We start from the raw sequence: 16,698 nt of genomic DNA on the forward strand, positions 1-16,698 counted from the left end.
CTTAAAGCTTATCTAAGCAATACTTTAAATGTAATCATTAAATCAAATTGCTCACTGCAATGTGAAAGTAACTGAGACTGCAGTTCTCTGTAGTTTTTGCAATTTCAGCTCCTTGCAGTTGTTTGATGATAGTTTGTTGGTTTGATGGTCCGATAAGTCTCAAACTACCACTCTGACTATGAGCTATCATGACACACAAGCTGGTCATACCTTACCTCTCTACTGAACAAGTGGCCGGTTATGAAAGTCATATTTTTACAGTAGTAAACCAAAAAGTCCCAGAAAAGTCCTAGAAATTGCAACCAAACCAGTGATAGAATATGATTTAGCTGCAACGAATACCTGATTTACATTGGGCAGAAAGTGAAAAATATGATTTCTGTATCTAATATGTCTGTTTCAGCTGGATTTGCACATTGTAAAGATTCATTGGCTGATGTTACATTCTACAAGGTATTTTACAAGGTAACCTTTGCTCAGATTGTGGACGGTGGCTGCAGTCACACAGATCATACATCATCATTTTACATAGAGAGAGGAAGATGCGCAGTCCCTGACAGCCTAACTTGATTATCGCTGACAAAAATCGGTCGTTGGTAGTTTTACCCTCCAAGAGTTTCATCATCATCCCCTTCATAAGTCCACTAGCAAACCACCCCCAGGCCGTCCATCCCCAGGAGACGACTGCAGCACACTGGCCAGATTATGGAGGGAACTCTGCGGATCACAGAGCTTCTCTACGCTTGTTTACAAGTAGGAAGAGGCATCACTTTGTTTTGTTTTCATTGGTCAAATTTTGTATGAAGTCTCAAACTGAATATTTTTGGGCTGCACAGCCACTATAACTTTTTGTATAATGTCTTGTTTATGGTTGTTCATTTTTGGAGCCTGTCTGTGTGTGGTAGTGTGTGTGGCAGGTTGTTGGTTTGGAGGTATTAACTCCAGGAGGTATGATATTGGTCGACTGAACGGCTATCAGCTTTTTCCTGCTCCTAATTATTGTTATTTTGTCTCCCCTTAACATTGATCAACCTCTTGCACACACACACACCCAGACATACACACATTTATACAGGCACACATGCACATTATGGTTTTGTAAAACCTGACGCCCTTTTGTACCCTCTGTTTCTCTGTGCCAGATGAGGAGAGGTTGGAGAGTGAGAGACAAACCGAGTCAGAGCTGCATTTGGTCACAAAAGTAAATTTCTCGAGTGATTAGCGTCTCCGTAAGTAAGGGTCTCTAAGAGGATGTTGTGGTTCCTTTTGATTATTTTGAACAAACACATTTTTGGAAAGTCTCTCCTTTGAGGGTGTAACCTGCTTTGACTTGGTGTGAGAACTGGCTGGCTTATCTTTGGATTGGGCCAGTTTGTCTCAGTCCTCCCAACATGGGTATTCATGAAAATACCATTGATTCATGTTCACACACTAAGAGCACACACTAAGTAAACTAAGGTACTTAGTACTTATCACATGCGGTGAACTCCCTTGTGTTGGCCACAGAGCTGGCCCCAAGAGTTCCGTTATGGGGGACATAAGGAAGTTATAACAATGTCAAGGAAGTGTGTTAGTATGCCTGTCGGAAACAAGTGTCACTGCACTTAATTTGATCCCTGAGAAATGGGGTTAAACTAACCGCAACTGGATTTTTATTTTGTATATATGTAACTTTGATCTGTAAAAGCAGGAAATTTCAGTTTTGTTGTTCCTTAATGATCTCGGGGTTGGCTTTTAAAGTTGTGAAAAGTTGGTGAAATGCATGGGAATGCTGATAGTTTTGGGTTTCCCATGTCTTGGTACAACCACAACAGCATGTTGTTAACATCTCATTTAGTGGCTGTGGTATCTTAAGCATGTCTGTTGCTGGACACCATCTGACATGATGAAAAGTTGTTTCATCAACATTTTGTATTGCCCATGAATTCTGCTGCCTACACACTCTCTCACTCTTTAGTGGCACAGTGCCGGACTTTCCAGCCCCCGAGTCCCAAAGAAGGCCTGAGAAATACTCTGATAAGCCTGAAAATTAAACATTCTTTAAATAGTTAAGCGTTGCTTTTTACTGTGAATTGTGCCACTGCTTTACCCTGCCAACACTTTTTATAGGGCAGAGGCATAAGACATAAGGCAAAAGTGAGAACTTATGGTTGGTGCATGTGTCACTATAATTTGTAGTTGATGTGGTGGAAACCATTGTGCAGATTTTGAAATTGCACTCGATAAGAATTGACCTTTTCTTTTTCTTCTTTCTATTGTAAAAGTGATCATTTTAAGTGGGAACATAGTAGCTGAAAGTCTTAAAATGATCACTTGCAAATACCAAAGTCCTGTAATGACACAAAGTTGTTTTAATTTGTTATGGACACTGTTGGAGATGTTGACCATATATTTGGCAAACTTGACTGACCTGAGCTCTACAGCCTTAGTGCAGACTAAACTGTGTGCAACCCTCCTAAACGCTGTGTAAAGCCAAAAACATTGTACTTGAACCAACAAAGAAAAGAATGCACTCACACACTGCTTTCATAGTGGTGCTCCACCCAAACAACTAATAATGGAAATGACTGTCTCAATACACTAGTCATGTTTAAAAGATAGCATGATTCATTTTTGTTTATCTTTTATCCTAATATTTAAATTTTAAGCTGATAAATCCGTCTATCTTGTAAGCCCTAGCGAAGCTACACATAGACAAACCGAATAATAATGGTCATTCTACCAAAGCCAGATATCAAATCTGTGCTTTATTTTGCACCATATGTAACCAAACGCTTGGCCCGCCTCCATATGTGATTGAAACCTACTTAGTGAATTTAATGATCACTGCAAAGGCTGACGGAGAATGGATACTTTGAGACATGAATGTTTTACTTGAGTGCAGGCAAAGCTCTCCTAAAGTTGGACTGTTGTAGATTTTGATGCCAAATGTGAGTCACCCTGCTGCCTGGTCTGGTCCTTACCAGAACTCATCAGTTTTCCCTGAGTGCCTGGGCTTGGATCTGATGTTCACTGAAACCTGCCTCTTCTATGGAGCAATGTTAACTGCAGAAAAACCACATCTGGAGTGTGGTCTGGATGTGTGCATCACACTTTGGAGGTTGGCCAGTCTACTTGTCTGTGTGTGTTGGTGACACCACAGTCTACTGAAAGAATGATGTTTGTACAATACCAGGGAACTCTTCGTTTGCCAGTCTGTGATGGTTTTCACTGTGGTGTCCCACTGCATAACTTTTATGACACAGGCTGAAAGAACACCTTAATTTGCGGGCTGATCATTGTGATTGACCTTTTGCATGTTCTTTGGTAGCTTAAAACTAATACTGCGTGGATGGGCCTCAAATCAATGTGAACAGTGTCAGCTTTTGATCAAAACAAGATCCAAGAATCTTTGGCGATGGATATTATGCTCCAACGACCCAAATGGGCTGGCCAACTTCAACGTCTGTGATTATTGCATGATAACGATCCCAGAACTGATCCCGTGCAGCACCCCACAGCAAGATGTAAACACTTACCCTGTGAACAAAGGTTCATTGTACCAATGGTAGTACATGTGTAGCGTGTTAAACTGCAATTTCCCCACACAAGAAAACAACAACATCTGTATCAGCATGCTAGTCGTTTGAACCTCAGACCATCACAGGCAGCCAGTCAGAATCAGATCACCATGGATGCCACCAATAGAGGTAATGTGTTTCTGGTCAGGCAGCAGATGTGGGAGCTATCACTTCTGACATCATGTCCCTACAGTATGAGTGGGTTGGAAAGGAATAGTGGGTGGGTTCGAGCCATAGTCTATACAATTTACATATACCTGAATTAAGTTCTATAGTGTAAACATGTTGAAAATTGAAACCACCCCCTCTATGCATTTGTGCCAGTAACTTTAACTGATTATCTGCCCATTATTTCAGCATCTGATCAATTTGAATACACGTATTTTTGCCAGTAACTTTTTCTGTACTCTGCCAATAATTGGTTTAATTACCACCCCACCTCTCCCCATGAATTAAGCTTATATAATCTTATATAAAGCTTATATATAATCAGAAGCTACATTGCAATTAAATCCTGCATGGAAATGTTTTGGTTGTAACAACCCGGCAATTCTGTCTCACTTCCTCACAATCTTTGCAAACCTTCTGAATGATTTACTCCATACAAACATATGAGTTTCATTTGTAATTGTGCATGGCATTTAATACTGCCAGAAAATACATCCTCCTGTGCTTTACACTGAAGCACATCCTACTGTACTTTTTGGACTGAGAGACAGCTCTCCTAGCCTCAAGCTCATCTCAGCAAATTCACTAAATCAATCTGTTGTCTCATATTAGTTTTTAGAGAAATGCTGTAGTTGGTTGCTGAACTGGGGAAACTCACTCATTAAAGTTTAGAGCAGAGAAGTAATTAGTGTATCTGCTAGTGAATAAAGCCTCCATTGCCTTGGAATTTAATATACTTCTACCTCAGTGAGTTGATACGGTTTCTGGCGATGACCTCAGAAGTTGTCCTTACAGACTTAATTTCCCTTCCACGAGAGCCAAAAGTATTTGGAAGGTTGATGCGGATTATATTGTGATGCTCTGCCAACTGTGCCTGCAGAAGTAGAGCCATTAAAGCAAGAGTCTTTTGTAATCCTTCGTTGTCTCCAAGAGAGAACCAAGGATGCCGGCATATTGGGCAATGTAATGTGACAAAGACACAAAGTCCAAACTCTCATAGAGATTGTTGTCAGACCCATTTTACAGTGGATTCGATTGGCCAGCAACTCCAGAATTCATGCTTGTCCACTAGCTAACCACACATTTACATAAAATGATGTATGTACTTGTTTATATGTAAAGCTAAACAAACAGTAATACCGCCACTGTCATGAAATATCATTTATCTGAATTTTAAAACAAAAGGTACAGTTTGATCAATTGCTCAGAATATTGTAAAAGTTATTAAGGTAAAACACATGATTGAACACATTTTTCAATTGTGAACAAGGTCGCATTAGTTAACTATGAATGTGCTGCTGACTATACTGTAAACTTTAAATTCTATTTCAATTTCTCATCTTAAAAAAAGTCAGAAGTTATCACAGCAACATAATTATTATGAAGAATGCACACTTTATGGTATAATTAACAGTGAGTTCTGTGTGACCTCCTATCATCCTTCACCAAAGTGTGTTCAGTCTCAATCTTTTTGGCAAAAACACTGTTCAACTCAGCCCAAAGGAGGAGTACCAGACATGAGCTAAAATAGACATTAAGACTCGCAAATAAATGGAGAAAAACACTACTCTCATCCAGAATACACTTTTGCTTCCCAAACAGACTTCTCAGCTGGGGCTCTTGGTCTTAAATCAAACATGGAAAGAATAGCACCGTGCAGGACACAGCATTAGATCAGCGTCCTCCTGATGTTTGGATTGTATCTAATGATTTACTGTAATCATAAGAGCTGAGAGCACTTCAAATGCTTCCTTGTTATTGACCATAATTGATTTTTTGGACTTATCCCGTGTGGTATTTGCCTTGTATGTGATGAGTTCACTGAGAAAAACAGATGTTACGCTGGTTGAAATCATGACTCCAGTATGCATGATATAGGAATATTGTAAGCTGTGAATGGCGTGTCAGGGCACCTTAGCTCAGTGGGATCACAGGTGTGTCCTGGGAAAAGAAAAGCAAAATTAAATAGTTTAATAAAATCCAAACAAATCAGTGCGCTTATAAACAAACCTGTTCTGCTGAACTAATAACCAAATCTGGCAGCTCATTCTAATTACTCACTGGCCCACTCCATTTGTTTACATGCAGTTATGTGATGTATGTTAACTGCCTCACCTATTTTGACTACAAGAAGAGTAACAAGAATATTAACTCAAGTTGACGTCTGACATTTAGGTCACATGGTCTAGTCAATTAGATCCATGTAGTTTTCATCATCAATTGCTTTGTTTTTTACTGTACCTCTACCTAGCGACGCAATTACCCATTTATTTTTGATTGACTTAAATAACCAGGAACATACAGTCGTATGCTGTACATTTGTCCCCAAAGGTATGTTTATACTAAACGTAAGGAGAAAATAAGTTGCATCACAATTGTAAGTTGCACAAAAACAGATTTTCTCTATGCTGCACCAATGGTGACGGGGATTCATTGGCTTGAATGTAAGTTTTGACTTGAGAGAAAAATGCATCATCCTTCACTGTATGACTGTACTTCATAATTCAAGCAAAAGTATGCTTTGATTTCAGTCCGAACAAACCTTTAACAGCTGATATTGTTAGGGCGCCTGATCTAACTTAAAGGAAATGAGCATGAGGGAATATGAACACTAATGATGGACGTCACTACCATGAAGGATACTGTGTGTCTTGGAAAGCAGAACCCATTAGCATGCGTGCAACAGCCCAGTCTGTCAGGTTTGTGTCTGAGAGAGTAATGACTTTGGCTGCAGCTCATGCCAGTAAAAAGTACCTCTGCTCAACCTTTTCTACTTGAAATCCCAAAAATGTGTCCCAAGGCAGAACAAGAAAGATGGACAGTGACAACCCTGTCAGCGGTGAGGTGTATCCTAAGTAATGTCCACGCATATTAAGCCAAGATGAATCTGCTCACAGGTGTCTGTAGACTAGAGGATGTGTCCTCTTAGTGATAGATCTCCAGCGCAAATCTCATTGACGCAAGGTCTGTGAAACAGTTAGTCAGCCGGGAGTTTACAAAGTTGTTTTAAAGTGATTTGTTGATATTGCAGTTGTTGAATAAAGAGGAGTTTTAAAACATACGTTAGAAGATACAGTGAGGCTTTTTGGAGCAGCTGTTTTTTCTCACCAATCCTTATTTTCACCAGTGTGTTGAGTTACTGTTAAAAGTTACTGGTTATAAGGCGATGATTGATCAGTCAGGGGAGAAGTCTGTCAGTGCCTGGTCACAAGCATACAGGTGCTGAAGCCCTCTAAGGTTGAGAATGGACAGAAGTTGGTCCTTCCACTGCTTCTGATCTCTGACAGTGACGATTATCTTGCTGAATTGGCTGTGAAACAGCACCCACTATCAAACTGATGCTCCTTATGATGGTTTCTCATGTCTGTACCACTGTGACCAGCTTCCACTAAAGGAATTGCCAGACACTGCTATTTCCAGCTTACGCATGCAGCCAGTGACTTTGTAATGTCTTGTTCTGATATTGTGTGGACACACGCTGATAGTTGCTGCGGTCATTTCCCTCTGCCTCAAAGTTTTCTGGATCACTTGCTCAAGAGAAACAGTAAAAAAAAACAAAAAACAAACGTCACTGATTGTGTTGAAAACCAACCAGCTGAAAATTAGAGCCATAGAGAACAAGTAATTATCTGGGTTATGTGGTTTGCTCTTCCTCAGCCGCTCTCTTTACTGTTATAGATAAGTATGCTCAGTATCCATGCAAATGCTTGGCAGACAGTTCAATTCCTTCTGGATGGAGGGGGGGGAGGGAGGGTTGTCTCTCTCTCTCCCCCTCCTGTTTGCGTCTCTCTTCTCTTTCTCTCTTTCCTTGCTGGCAGCAGCGTCTGTGCTGTTGGCAGGAGTGACCAGAATAAAAACAGCAACACCAGACACAGAGAAGGAAAAAAGCAAAGTGATCCATTGAACCAGAGTCTTTGCCCTCTCCTAATTACGTCGCGTCCCATATCTTTTCCCTTTTTTTCCACCGTTTTCCCCTGTCTTTAAGAATCCGTGCTAGTGGTAATTAGTCAGAAGAGAATAAAACCAGCTGATCGGGAGAGGGGTGGTGCATTTTGAAGCGAGATGGCTAACAGAAACATTCTGTTGCTCTTCTGTGGACTCTTCCTCTTTGCACTGATTCAGCCCTCTCTTCAAGGAGGTAAGTGTGTGCTACAGGTGAATAGAGCCACAATCTTTGCTGCATCAGTCACAGACTTAGAGCAGGTGCAATTTCTCAGTCTGTGCCTTTTTATTCCTCACAGATATAAAACAGAACAAGAATAATTTTGTAGATGCTTCTCAGCTACAAGGTATCAAAGAATACTTTCACTCATTTTAAGTGAAACCATTAATATAATATACAAACCATGTATTATGTAAATGTTGCAGTGTAATCTAGTCTAAACTAACTGAAATAAAAGTAATGTGTTCATTGCTAACCTGGATTATTTTACTGTTTCTTCCTGCTTAATGTCAGCTATAACTTGAAAAAAACACAGTTTAGCAAATGCATTGTTATGTTTTTGTTTTTTAAATGATTTTGTTTTTGTAATTTAAAGCCCCCGTGCTGCGATCATGAAAGTTTGTTTAGTCCTGTGCACACTGAATCCCAGAACAGTGATGCTCCATCACAGCACTGTTGAAGAAGACACTATGATAAATAAAAAAGAAGTTATTTTTGCCTCATGTTTACATGTCCCCTGCTGTTAGTTGGAGGTGCGGTCCGTTACTGTCCAGAGCTTGGTCTGATATTTGTGTCCCATGCCTTTAAAGTGTCATTCGGGTTGATAGGAGGACATCACTCTGCTACATGGTTCTCTCCACTAGTTCATCATGGATGTGTGTTTTTAATGCATTTCAGACAGTTAAATTGCATTTACACAAACACATGCACACACCCATGCATATATGGGATTTTTTAACATGGCTGCAGACCCTGTCCAATAACATGTCAGAAAGAGAAAGCTCCAGCTGGCCCCTCTTACAAAAAAGTTTAAATCCACCCCTGACGAACTCCCAGGTGGAGAGACTGTATGTGTGACGCGTTTACAGCCTTGACCCGGTCTGGTCTTGTAGATAGAGGACTGCTCTGCCCAGAAACCATGCAGCAGCTACATACAGATTTGAGGGTTTAGCTTCAAGTGCAGTCTGAAGTTACGGCTTATGTGTTTCAGACAGAGAGAGAGAGAGAAGTCGTGAGCATGTCTTTCCTCCCACTCTCATTCAACCTGTGAGTTTGCCTTTTCTTCCCTCTCTGCACTGCTTTGATTTGGTTCTTGGTCTGTCTTTTGGCTGAGATTCTCTGAGTTATTCAGACCCCAACTGGAAAACATGTTTAGCATCTGTGGTTGGGTATGCTGCAGTCAAGTCCATTTTTTGTTGTATTTATTTGCTTAAAAATCACAGCTGTTTATGTTCCTTATGTCCAAGTGTCCTTTCAGATGCATTATGTTTAGATTGTTAGATTCCTCAAAGGAATGTTTTGTCCTTATAAAGTCTCATTTTCCCCTGTGTTTTGTTGGCCTCCTCTGATTTAATCATGTTGACAAAGTCTACCAAGTCTGTTTTTGTCAGTTCATAGATTGTATCATCTAAGAAAATATTCGCCCTTCTTCTCTCTGTCTCAAAGCAATATTTATGTTTACTTTTCAGTGCCAGCCACACTTCATTTGAGATTTTGAGGTGCATTCAGTCAAAATATATAGCAGGTAAAGGAGCCAACAAATATCAATATTGGCATAGCAGCTCAACTTTGATCTCAAGTGAGTGTTGAACCCGTCTATATCAAACCTTTCTCAAACTAGTTCCATCTGTGTCTGTGCATTATAACCTGGGGGGGAAAACACTCAGCACTAAAGGTCCAAGGTTCAATTATCTGCAAGTAACTTGAACCTCATTAATACCCCCTCCACTCATTTGATGCCTCTGCATAGAAAACACCTCCCGCTTGCAAAATTCGCAACTTGAATTATGATGCTGTGCAAGGCCTGTCTGACCACTGACAACTGTACATGAGTTACAGTCCCAGAGAAAACATCTGGGAAGCAGTTCGATAATAAGTATGCCCCCTGTCATGTTACTCTATGACCTTGTGCGGGTACTGTAGTACGGGTTCTCCGTCGTATGATGGAGGCGGCAGACTTGCTCTACATCCTACAAACAAACAACATCTGTCATATGGATACAGTGAGTTAGATGCTATTCTTATCAAAATAAATTCGTGTTGACACAGTTTGGCTACGTTTGATAACTGAATCAAGCTTCAGATGGTTTATGAAATTATTCTAATAGGTTCTTCGACTTAGGGCGAAGGTTAATTTAATCTTATTTTTCAATGCCCTAATGAAATGAAGAGTAAACACCTTGCAAATTTGTTGTGAAATTATACCAGCATTGGTTTTATAGTCTTTACTTGTATGTGTATGGGTGTGGCATGTAGTGTTTCAAGTATCACATATCTCTGTGTCTCACCCTCACATATGTTCCTCCAGACAACCTCAACAACCAACAGGTTGGACTTTTGCCAAAGTCATTAGTTTTTTAGGACGGACACAGTTAGTAGCACAACTCTGATGGGCAGAGACCGATGGGAGATGAAGAGGGAAAAATAGCTGCTCTGTTCCTTCACAGTCTCCAAAGAGTTAAAGAGGTTGTCTGATGTTTTCTTTAGTACTGCTGGAAGCCAGTTTGCCTCATTTGGCACTGGCCAGGTTCAACCCAGAGACTTCATAGGAATTTTAATACATTAATCAGTGACACTCGTCTGGCTGTTGGTGTAGTTAAACGAAATCAGTGCAGGCTGGATGGCATGCCCGAGCTGTCACAAAACACTAGTGATGAATTGTAGCACTATCCTAGCGCTGCTGATAGATACCCAAACTGATTGTCTCGATTCCACAAACAAGTGGTGCTTCAGGCTTTATTGGTAGCGTGTCTTATGGACACCTCTCTAGCTCTTATGCCTCCTCTGACGAGGTTCAGTGCCAAGCACAGCACACTGGATTAATGTGACACATAGGCATCCCAGTAGTCGACATCTCTACCCTGTAATTAAAGAAATAGACCATTTAAAGTGCCATCTGAGCAAGAAACAAGGTTTTTCTTCAGTTAGGTTTTTGTTTATTCTCTTCAGCTTCTTTAATGCTGGGCCCACCAAAGTAATTTAATTTGTTGATGCTGAATAGTTTGGTGTAATTTGCAGTTAAGTGACCTCATTCCGTACTCATTTGAGAAAGAGCCTTTGGGTTACAAGCACTGACTGACCAGTGTTTGCTATTGTGAAAGAACTGTTATTACATGTATTCGTGTCTTACTCTGGCACACACCCTGGGAATGTGTTAGGAGATTGGACAACTCCATCCACGGTTTAGTTTTACATCAAAGCATGTTGCCTGGCTGGGAAACCAGTCTCTGCATCAAAGCTTCTCGCCAAAAGCAATTACATTTTGGCCAACAGGTTTTCCTATCACCGTTTTTACTATGACTACTGTTAAGAGCGTTGTAGGGATCAGAGCAGAGGTTTGGGATGGATGGATGGATGGTTTTAATAGACACATAATTCAAAAGGACTGCACTGCAAATGTCGGGTGTACAAATCCTTTGCGCTATACACATCGTTTTTTTACTGTTGGTAGTCTTGCCTCTAATTTAAGGGTGTCCCACTTTCTTGGGGACGGAACAAAGTTAATCAGCGACAGTAACAAATTTTGGGATGGTCATGGGATGGAGGGTAGAAAAGTATATATAATTGCAATTAAACCGTAACATTAATCTCTGACGAAGTTGTACAATTGTGAAAGAGTACACAAATCAAGGCTGTGCATGTCACGCACAGCCAGAACTAACTTTGTAAACCTGATGGAGTGTTTAATGAAATCCAGTTCCTTCATAAATGGACTGACTCGTTGATTTGCAATCCAACGTGCACATGACTCTAAGGCCCACAGCGCTCTTACTTATGTAGACACGATTGCCCACGAAGATACGAGGGCCTTCATGTTGTGGGGAGTCCTCGCCATTGCCAGAAAACACATATTAGTTAGGTATTTCTTTAACTCTTACAGTTAAGTTGTGGATAAATGTCATTCCTAGCATCTCCCAGAGTCTGCTGCTTTGGTCCGCCATCAGCCAGTGCCAAGTGTTCGACAAAGAAGCACATTAAGTCAGATGATTCGTTCCAGCCACAAGCAGATCTAACCAGGCTGTTAACTGCTAGGAGCAGCCGCACGGGGCCACAGACCTGAAAAGGCTCCTGTCAGGAATGTTTTCATCCTGATCCGCCACTGCCTACCGATGTCCAAGCTCCTCTAGGTTTACAAACAACATGACAACATGAGCACAGCATTAGTATAAATATTGTTTTAATAAAAATCCATTGAACTGAGGAGAAAAGGTGGTAATAAAATGAAATTCTGATTAAACACATTACGTCAATATAATCAAAATCCTCTGGCATTAAAACACTGTATGCTGTGTTGTATTATCTCAGTGCACTTTTTTGTGGGAGAGGGAGGAGGTAAACGTGGCACCTTTAGGCCTTTGGCGTCAGCACGTTGATCTAAACCAAACAAATTAGGATTTCTGCAAGTGTTTTGTTGGGTTTTAGCAGCACAGATACGAAAGAACATGTCCAGTTTCCACATACTGACGTAAAATGTCTGCAGACTGGACTGGGCTGATCAGGAAGGTTTTGTTCTTTCACATAAATCATAGATTTTATACTTTCCCCCGTTCAAAACTGTAAACTGCTTATCTTTGCCAAGATAAAAGTGAAGTGGAAATGTCTATATCTTGTTCATAAATGTGATTGATGATTCCTCACCTGGTCACGTTCTTTCACACAAATCAGATACTGAGCTACAATATTTCAGAGAGTTCATTCCAAAGAATAATTTAAGTTATGAAAACAAAAACTGATTCATGTCCTATACTCAATATTTCAGCAGCCTATACAACTCATTTTTCAGCTGTTTCCTGGTGTCACATGTGTTAATTTTGCATATATTTTGTGGAGGAAAAAAGATACTCCACGTTGTATTTGGTCTGACATTTCAAATGTGATTAATGATGTTTCATACAAAGGCACGAGAAATGCAAGGCAAATAAAATTGTGGACATTATTTAAACAGTAAATAGTGAATTTAGCCCTTAATGGTCCTTTGACCCCATAACTGTGTCAGTTCTACTGTATAATATGATCACATAAATCATTCTCTGGAATGGAGTTCACATTATGAACTTTTTGTTCCACTAGCTTTTTGTGGCTTCACATTGCTGATGGTTATCTTCAACCGTGGCTTATGCTTTTGTCATGCTCAGCTCCGAAATACTTAGAAATGAGAGTCCACAGATGTTACAAAATCCTATTTTAGTTTCAAAACCATGTTTTTCCTAATCCTCTAATGATTTCCTGTTAACTTCAAATGGGATGGCTTCACCCAAAGACAATGATAGGATTAGAGTCAGGTCTTATATTGGCATATTGGCATCAGCAGAGGGTGAGTTTGTTTGACCGTGCACACTTTAAACTAATGTCGTACTTCAGAGACGTGACGTTGCGACGAGGCTGGGCAAGTGTTGATAGGGAAGGTGGAGGCAGGCTAAGAATAAGATGGATTTTCCAATTTAAATTTTTACTGTCTTTGATGCTCCTCACACTGTCCTCCTCCACCCTCCAACACACTGGAAAATAGACAGTGCAAGGGGTGACTGATAGCAGGCCAGCTGTCACATGTCTGATAACGGGAGATGTAAGGGTGCCAGGAACCACAGTGTTTGCTTCACTGCACTGTTGCTCTGGGTTGCAGTATGAGAGCTTTCCATGAAGAGAGAACCAAACCTCCACATCTGGGACAGTGGTTTGGATACGTCTGAACACAGCAAACAGCTGTTAGTTGCCAAAAAAATAAAATAACTGTATCAAAAGTGATGGAAATAGTTGTGCAGAATTGTGGAAATGTCAGGTGGTTGAAGTGGTTGTACACACATTTCCTCAGGACTTCCCCAACTATGTGAAACTCAGCACTGTGATCATGAATGGTAATGACCCTGTAAGTCTTTTGTAAAGGATGAAGAATGCTGTAATTAACTTATTTGATATTGCATGTGTGAGTGTTGGTTATGGACTTACTAGAGTTTGTTTTGCATGCCCAAGTACCATGCAAATCATTCAATCAACTCTAAGGCATTTCATTATTTAGTAAAAGGCCAAATATTAAACAACCACAGCGCAGGGTCGTGGAAATGTCACATTACTCACCAGCTTGATGTAAATGAAGTAAAACTAAACTCTTTCAAGTCACAAAGAGCAATTGTAAAAACTGTCATTAACATGGGAGGTACTAGGGAAAAACCCGTCATTGGCTGTGGGTTTTTTCAGTAACAAAACAAGTCCTGACTTATAATTTCCTAAGTTCACTTCTATTCAGTCATTATTTGTGGGCCCAATAACCCATATCCCCCATAAAATGAAGTGTTTGAAGCCAGTATAAATTTTCCACATTGACTGTGATTTGTAGATAAATTCATGAATCACATAGATTTCTTTTGCTGTTGGCTGTATCACTAGTTCTGATTCTCGGGCAACACATCAAATAAATGCTCTTGCCAGCTGAATAGTTGATAAACATGTCACCTCTCTTGTTCCAGGTTGACACTCAAAACATGACATGATGCAAAAGTAAACATACAAGGCGCTGGATACGTTCCTTTCCACCTGTTAGCTTGTGTCTGCCGGACTACGTCATTTAATCAAAATCCATAACAAAGGAATCTGAGAAAACAAAACACTCGCATACACATGTGTTGCAGTTTGAAAACGATTTTTATCTAATCCTTAGAGCTTTTTACACATTGTCCTCTTTTTGTTGTATAAATACAAATTTTAATCCCCTGGAAACTAAATTCTAGTTATGAAATTAATCAGCAATTGTGCTGCCTTATTAGTTTTGGGATTTATCTTGAAAATGTCAAGTGGTGATAGGAATTTCCTATCTAAAGGGAAAATTTATCCGTTTGGGTCATTTAAAAAAAACCTATTGACACATTAAGTAGGACTTAATGTTGTTTAGTGGAGTATTTTCTTATCCCTGATAAGAAGTAAATGATGTGTTGTGATGTTGAGATTTTCCGCACAGCTGCACAGACCATAATGCATTGCAGCCGTGATTGAGGGTGTGTTGTGAGTAAGTGGTGCGACTTGAAGTTTTACTGAGCAATGGCTATTACACTAGCTCTCTATCTCAAACCCCTGATTAATGGCCGTTCAGAAATGTTTTCTGGGGTCTGCTAAGGGATTTTATTAAATGTTGAAAATCACTATGACATTTTAACATTATATTCATTATATTCATATTATACATTATAACAATTTAAGCTGAAACAAAAATATTAAAATGCATTCAACATCAAAAATGTTATCCATCTTAGATTTTCACTGGATGGGGCACTCAGTTGTAACAAACACAGTCTAAAATGTGTGTTAATCCAGCCACCACGTCCCTGTGGACTTTCCAATGGGCTGAAACACAAGTGGAAATAATAAAATTTGCCCACCAGATCCATATATGTACTCCTTAGATATGCCTACATGTGTTAAGCATGTCTACAGTCACCCTCAAGGTCACCTCAGAACATACAAAGCTAAAGTAAAGTTTTGAGGGTTTGTTTTTGAATATTGCATCGGTTCACCTGTCGACTGACTTGTATCTCGTTTCAATTTTGCGTGCAATCGCACTGCCTCTAAAAGATGGGCTAAGGGTGGGGCCATCCTCCGGCCCCGTGCACACCAGCTCAGCGAAAGGTGGCAAATTATCACGGCCTCTCTCTGCAGTAGCTACTCCTACAGGTTGGTGGGGATATGCTATGGTTGGATGAGATTGGGCTAAAAAAAAAAAATTCAAAAAATTTAATTGATTATTTGAAATTGTTCACTAATCAATGGTAACCCATGATTATCCCACAAGGCAACAGCTAGATAATGCACTTGAGACTGAGGGTTTCCTAAATGGCCCCCACTTTTTTGCCCACATGCATTGATGTTCCCTCCCATCAATAACCCATGAAAAACCCAAATGGACATTTCGACAGCAGTATAATTTATAGACACTGATCCACCACTCGCTCTTTAAGCACGCTGTCTGTCAGTATGTCTGTCATTAATTACTAATAAAAGTAACTACGTGGAAATAAATCTTCAGGGTATTCAATTTAACCAACATTCATCATATCACAAACACTAAGGGCAAACTCTTGACTGGAGTCAACTGTGAAATAAATTCTGTCTCCTCTAATCCCTTGTGCTCTACAAGTCAGTCTTGTCCTTAACACACATTCCAGCACATTCCCATGACCTGGCTGAGTTCATAAGGAATGTAAGCGCATGATGATGATGATGATGATGATGATGATGATGACGATAATTAGGATAATCATGAAGAAATCTTCAAATTTATTGGGATAGGTCAGGTCACTTGGCAGAGGTCATTGTGTGCCTTATTTGGATGCACGGTCTCAATGAACCCAGTGCACTCTGTTAAAGTGGTACAGTAGCATGATGGGATTTTAAGAAAAAGGAAAACTGGAGCAGACACACACTCCCTCTTGCCTCGCTTCCAATGCCGAGACAGGAAATCCTCCTTTTGATTGTGAAATGAAGGAGCAGAATTGAGAACAATCACCCATGTGGTGCCTGCACCTGAGATCTCTGCCATGCAGCCAGTGGCATGGGCAAACACACACACATGCACACACACAGTTGCATTGACTTAGCGGTTTGATAATTAAATACAGAACCGTTGACATTACTCATTCCTCAATTTTATTTGAGCCTGCAGAATTTCGAGTTCTCTTTAGTTGGTCAAGGCCAAACCTCAAGAAATCTGATCAGGGCTACCATCGTCCAGCTCCCAGATTTTCTCAGTGAGGATGAGTTAAAAGGCAACCTCTGTCTCCTCTATCCATTTGTTCTTTCATGGAGTAAATTTTACATTTC

General features: G+C 40.2%; 1 protein-coding gene across 1 annotated transcript in view; it reads left to right on the plus strand.

Moving 5' to 3' along the window:
- The first annotated feature begins 7,621 nt into the window (after positions 1–7,621).
- The window catches only part of elna (elastin a), a 35,606-nt gene continuing 26,529 nt past the window's right edge, over positions 7,622–16,698 (plus strand). The window contains exon 1 of the mRNA XM_070829392.1: positions 7,622–7,866. Within this exon, the coding sequence (XP_070685493.1) occupies positions 7,791–7,866 (76 nt within the window). The 5' untranslated portion in view covers positions 7,622–7,790. The remainder of the gene's footprint in view (positions 7,867–16,698) is intronic.

Source organism: Pempheris klunzingeri, chromosome 4, assembly GCF_042242105.1.
Source record: "Pempheris klunzingeri isolate RE-2024b chromosome 4, fPemKlu1.hap1, whole genome shotgun sequence".
NCBI lineage: Eukaryota > Metazoa > Chordata > Actinopteri > Acropomatiformes > Pempheridae > Pempheris > Pempheris klunzingeri.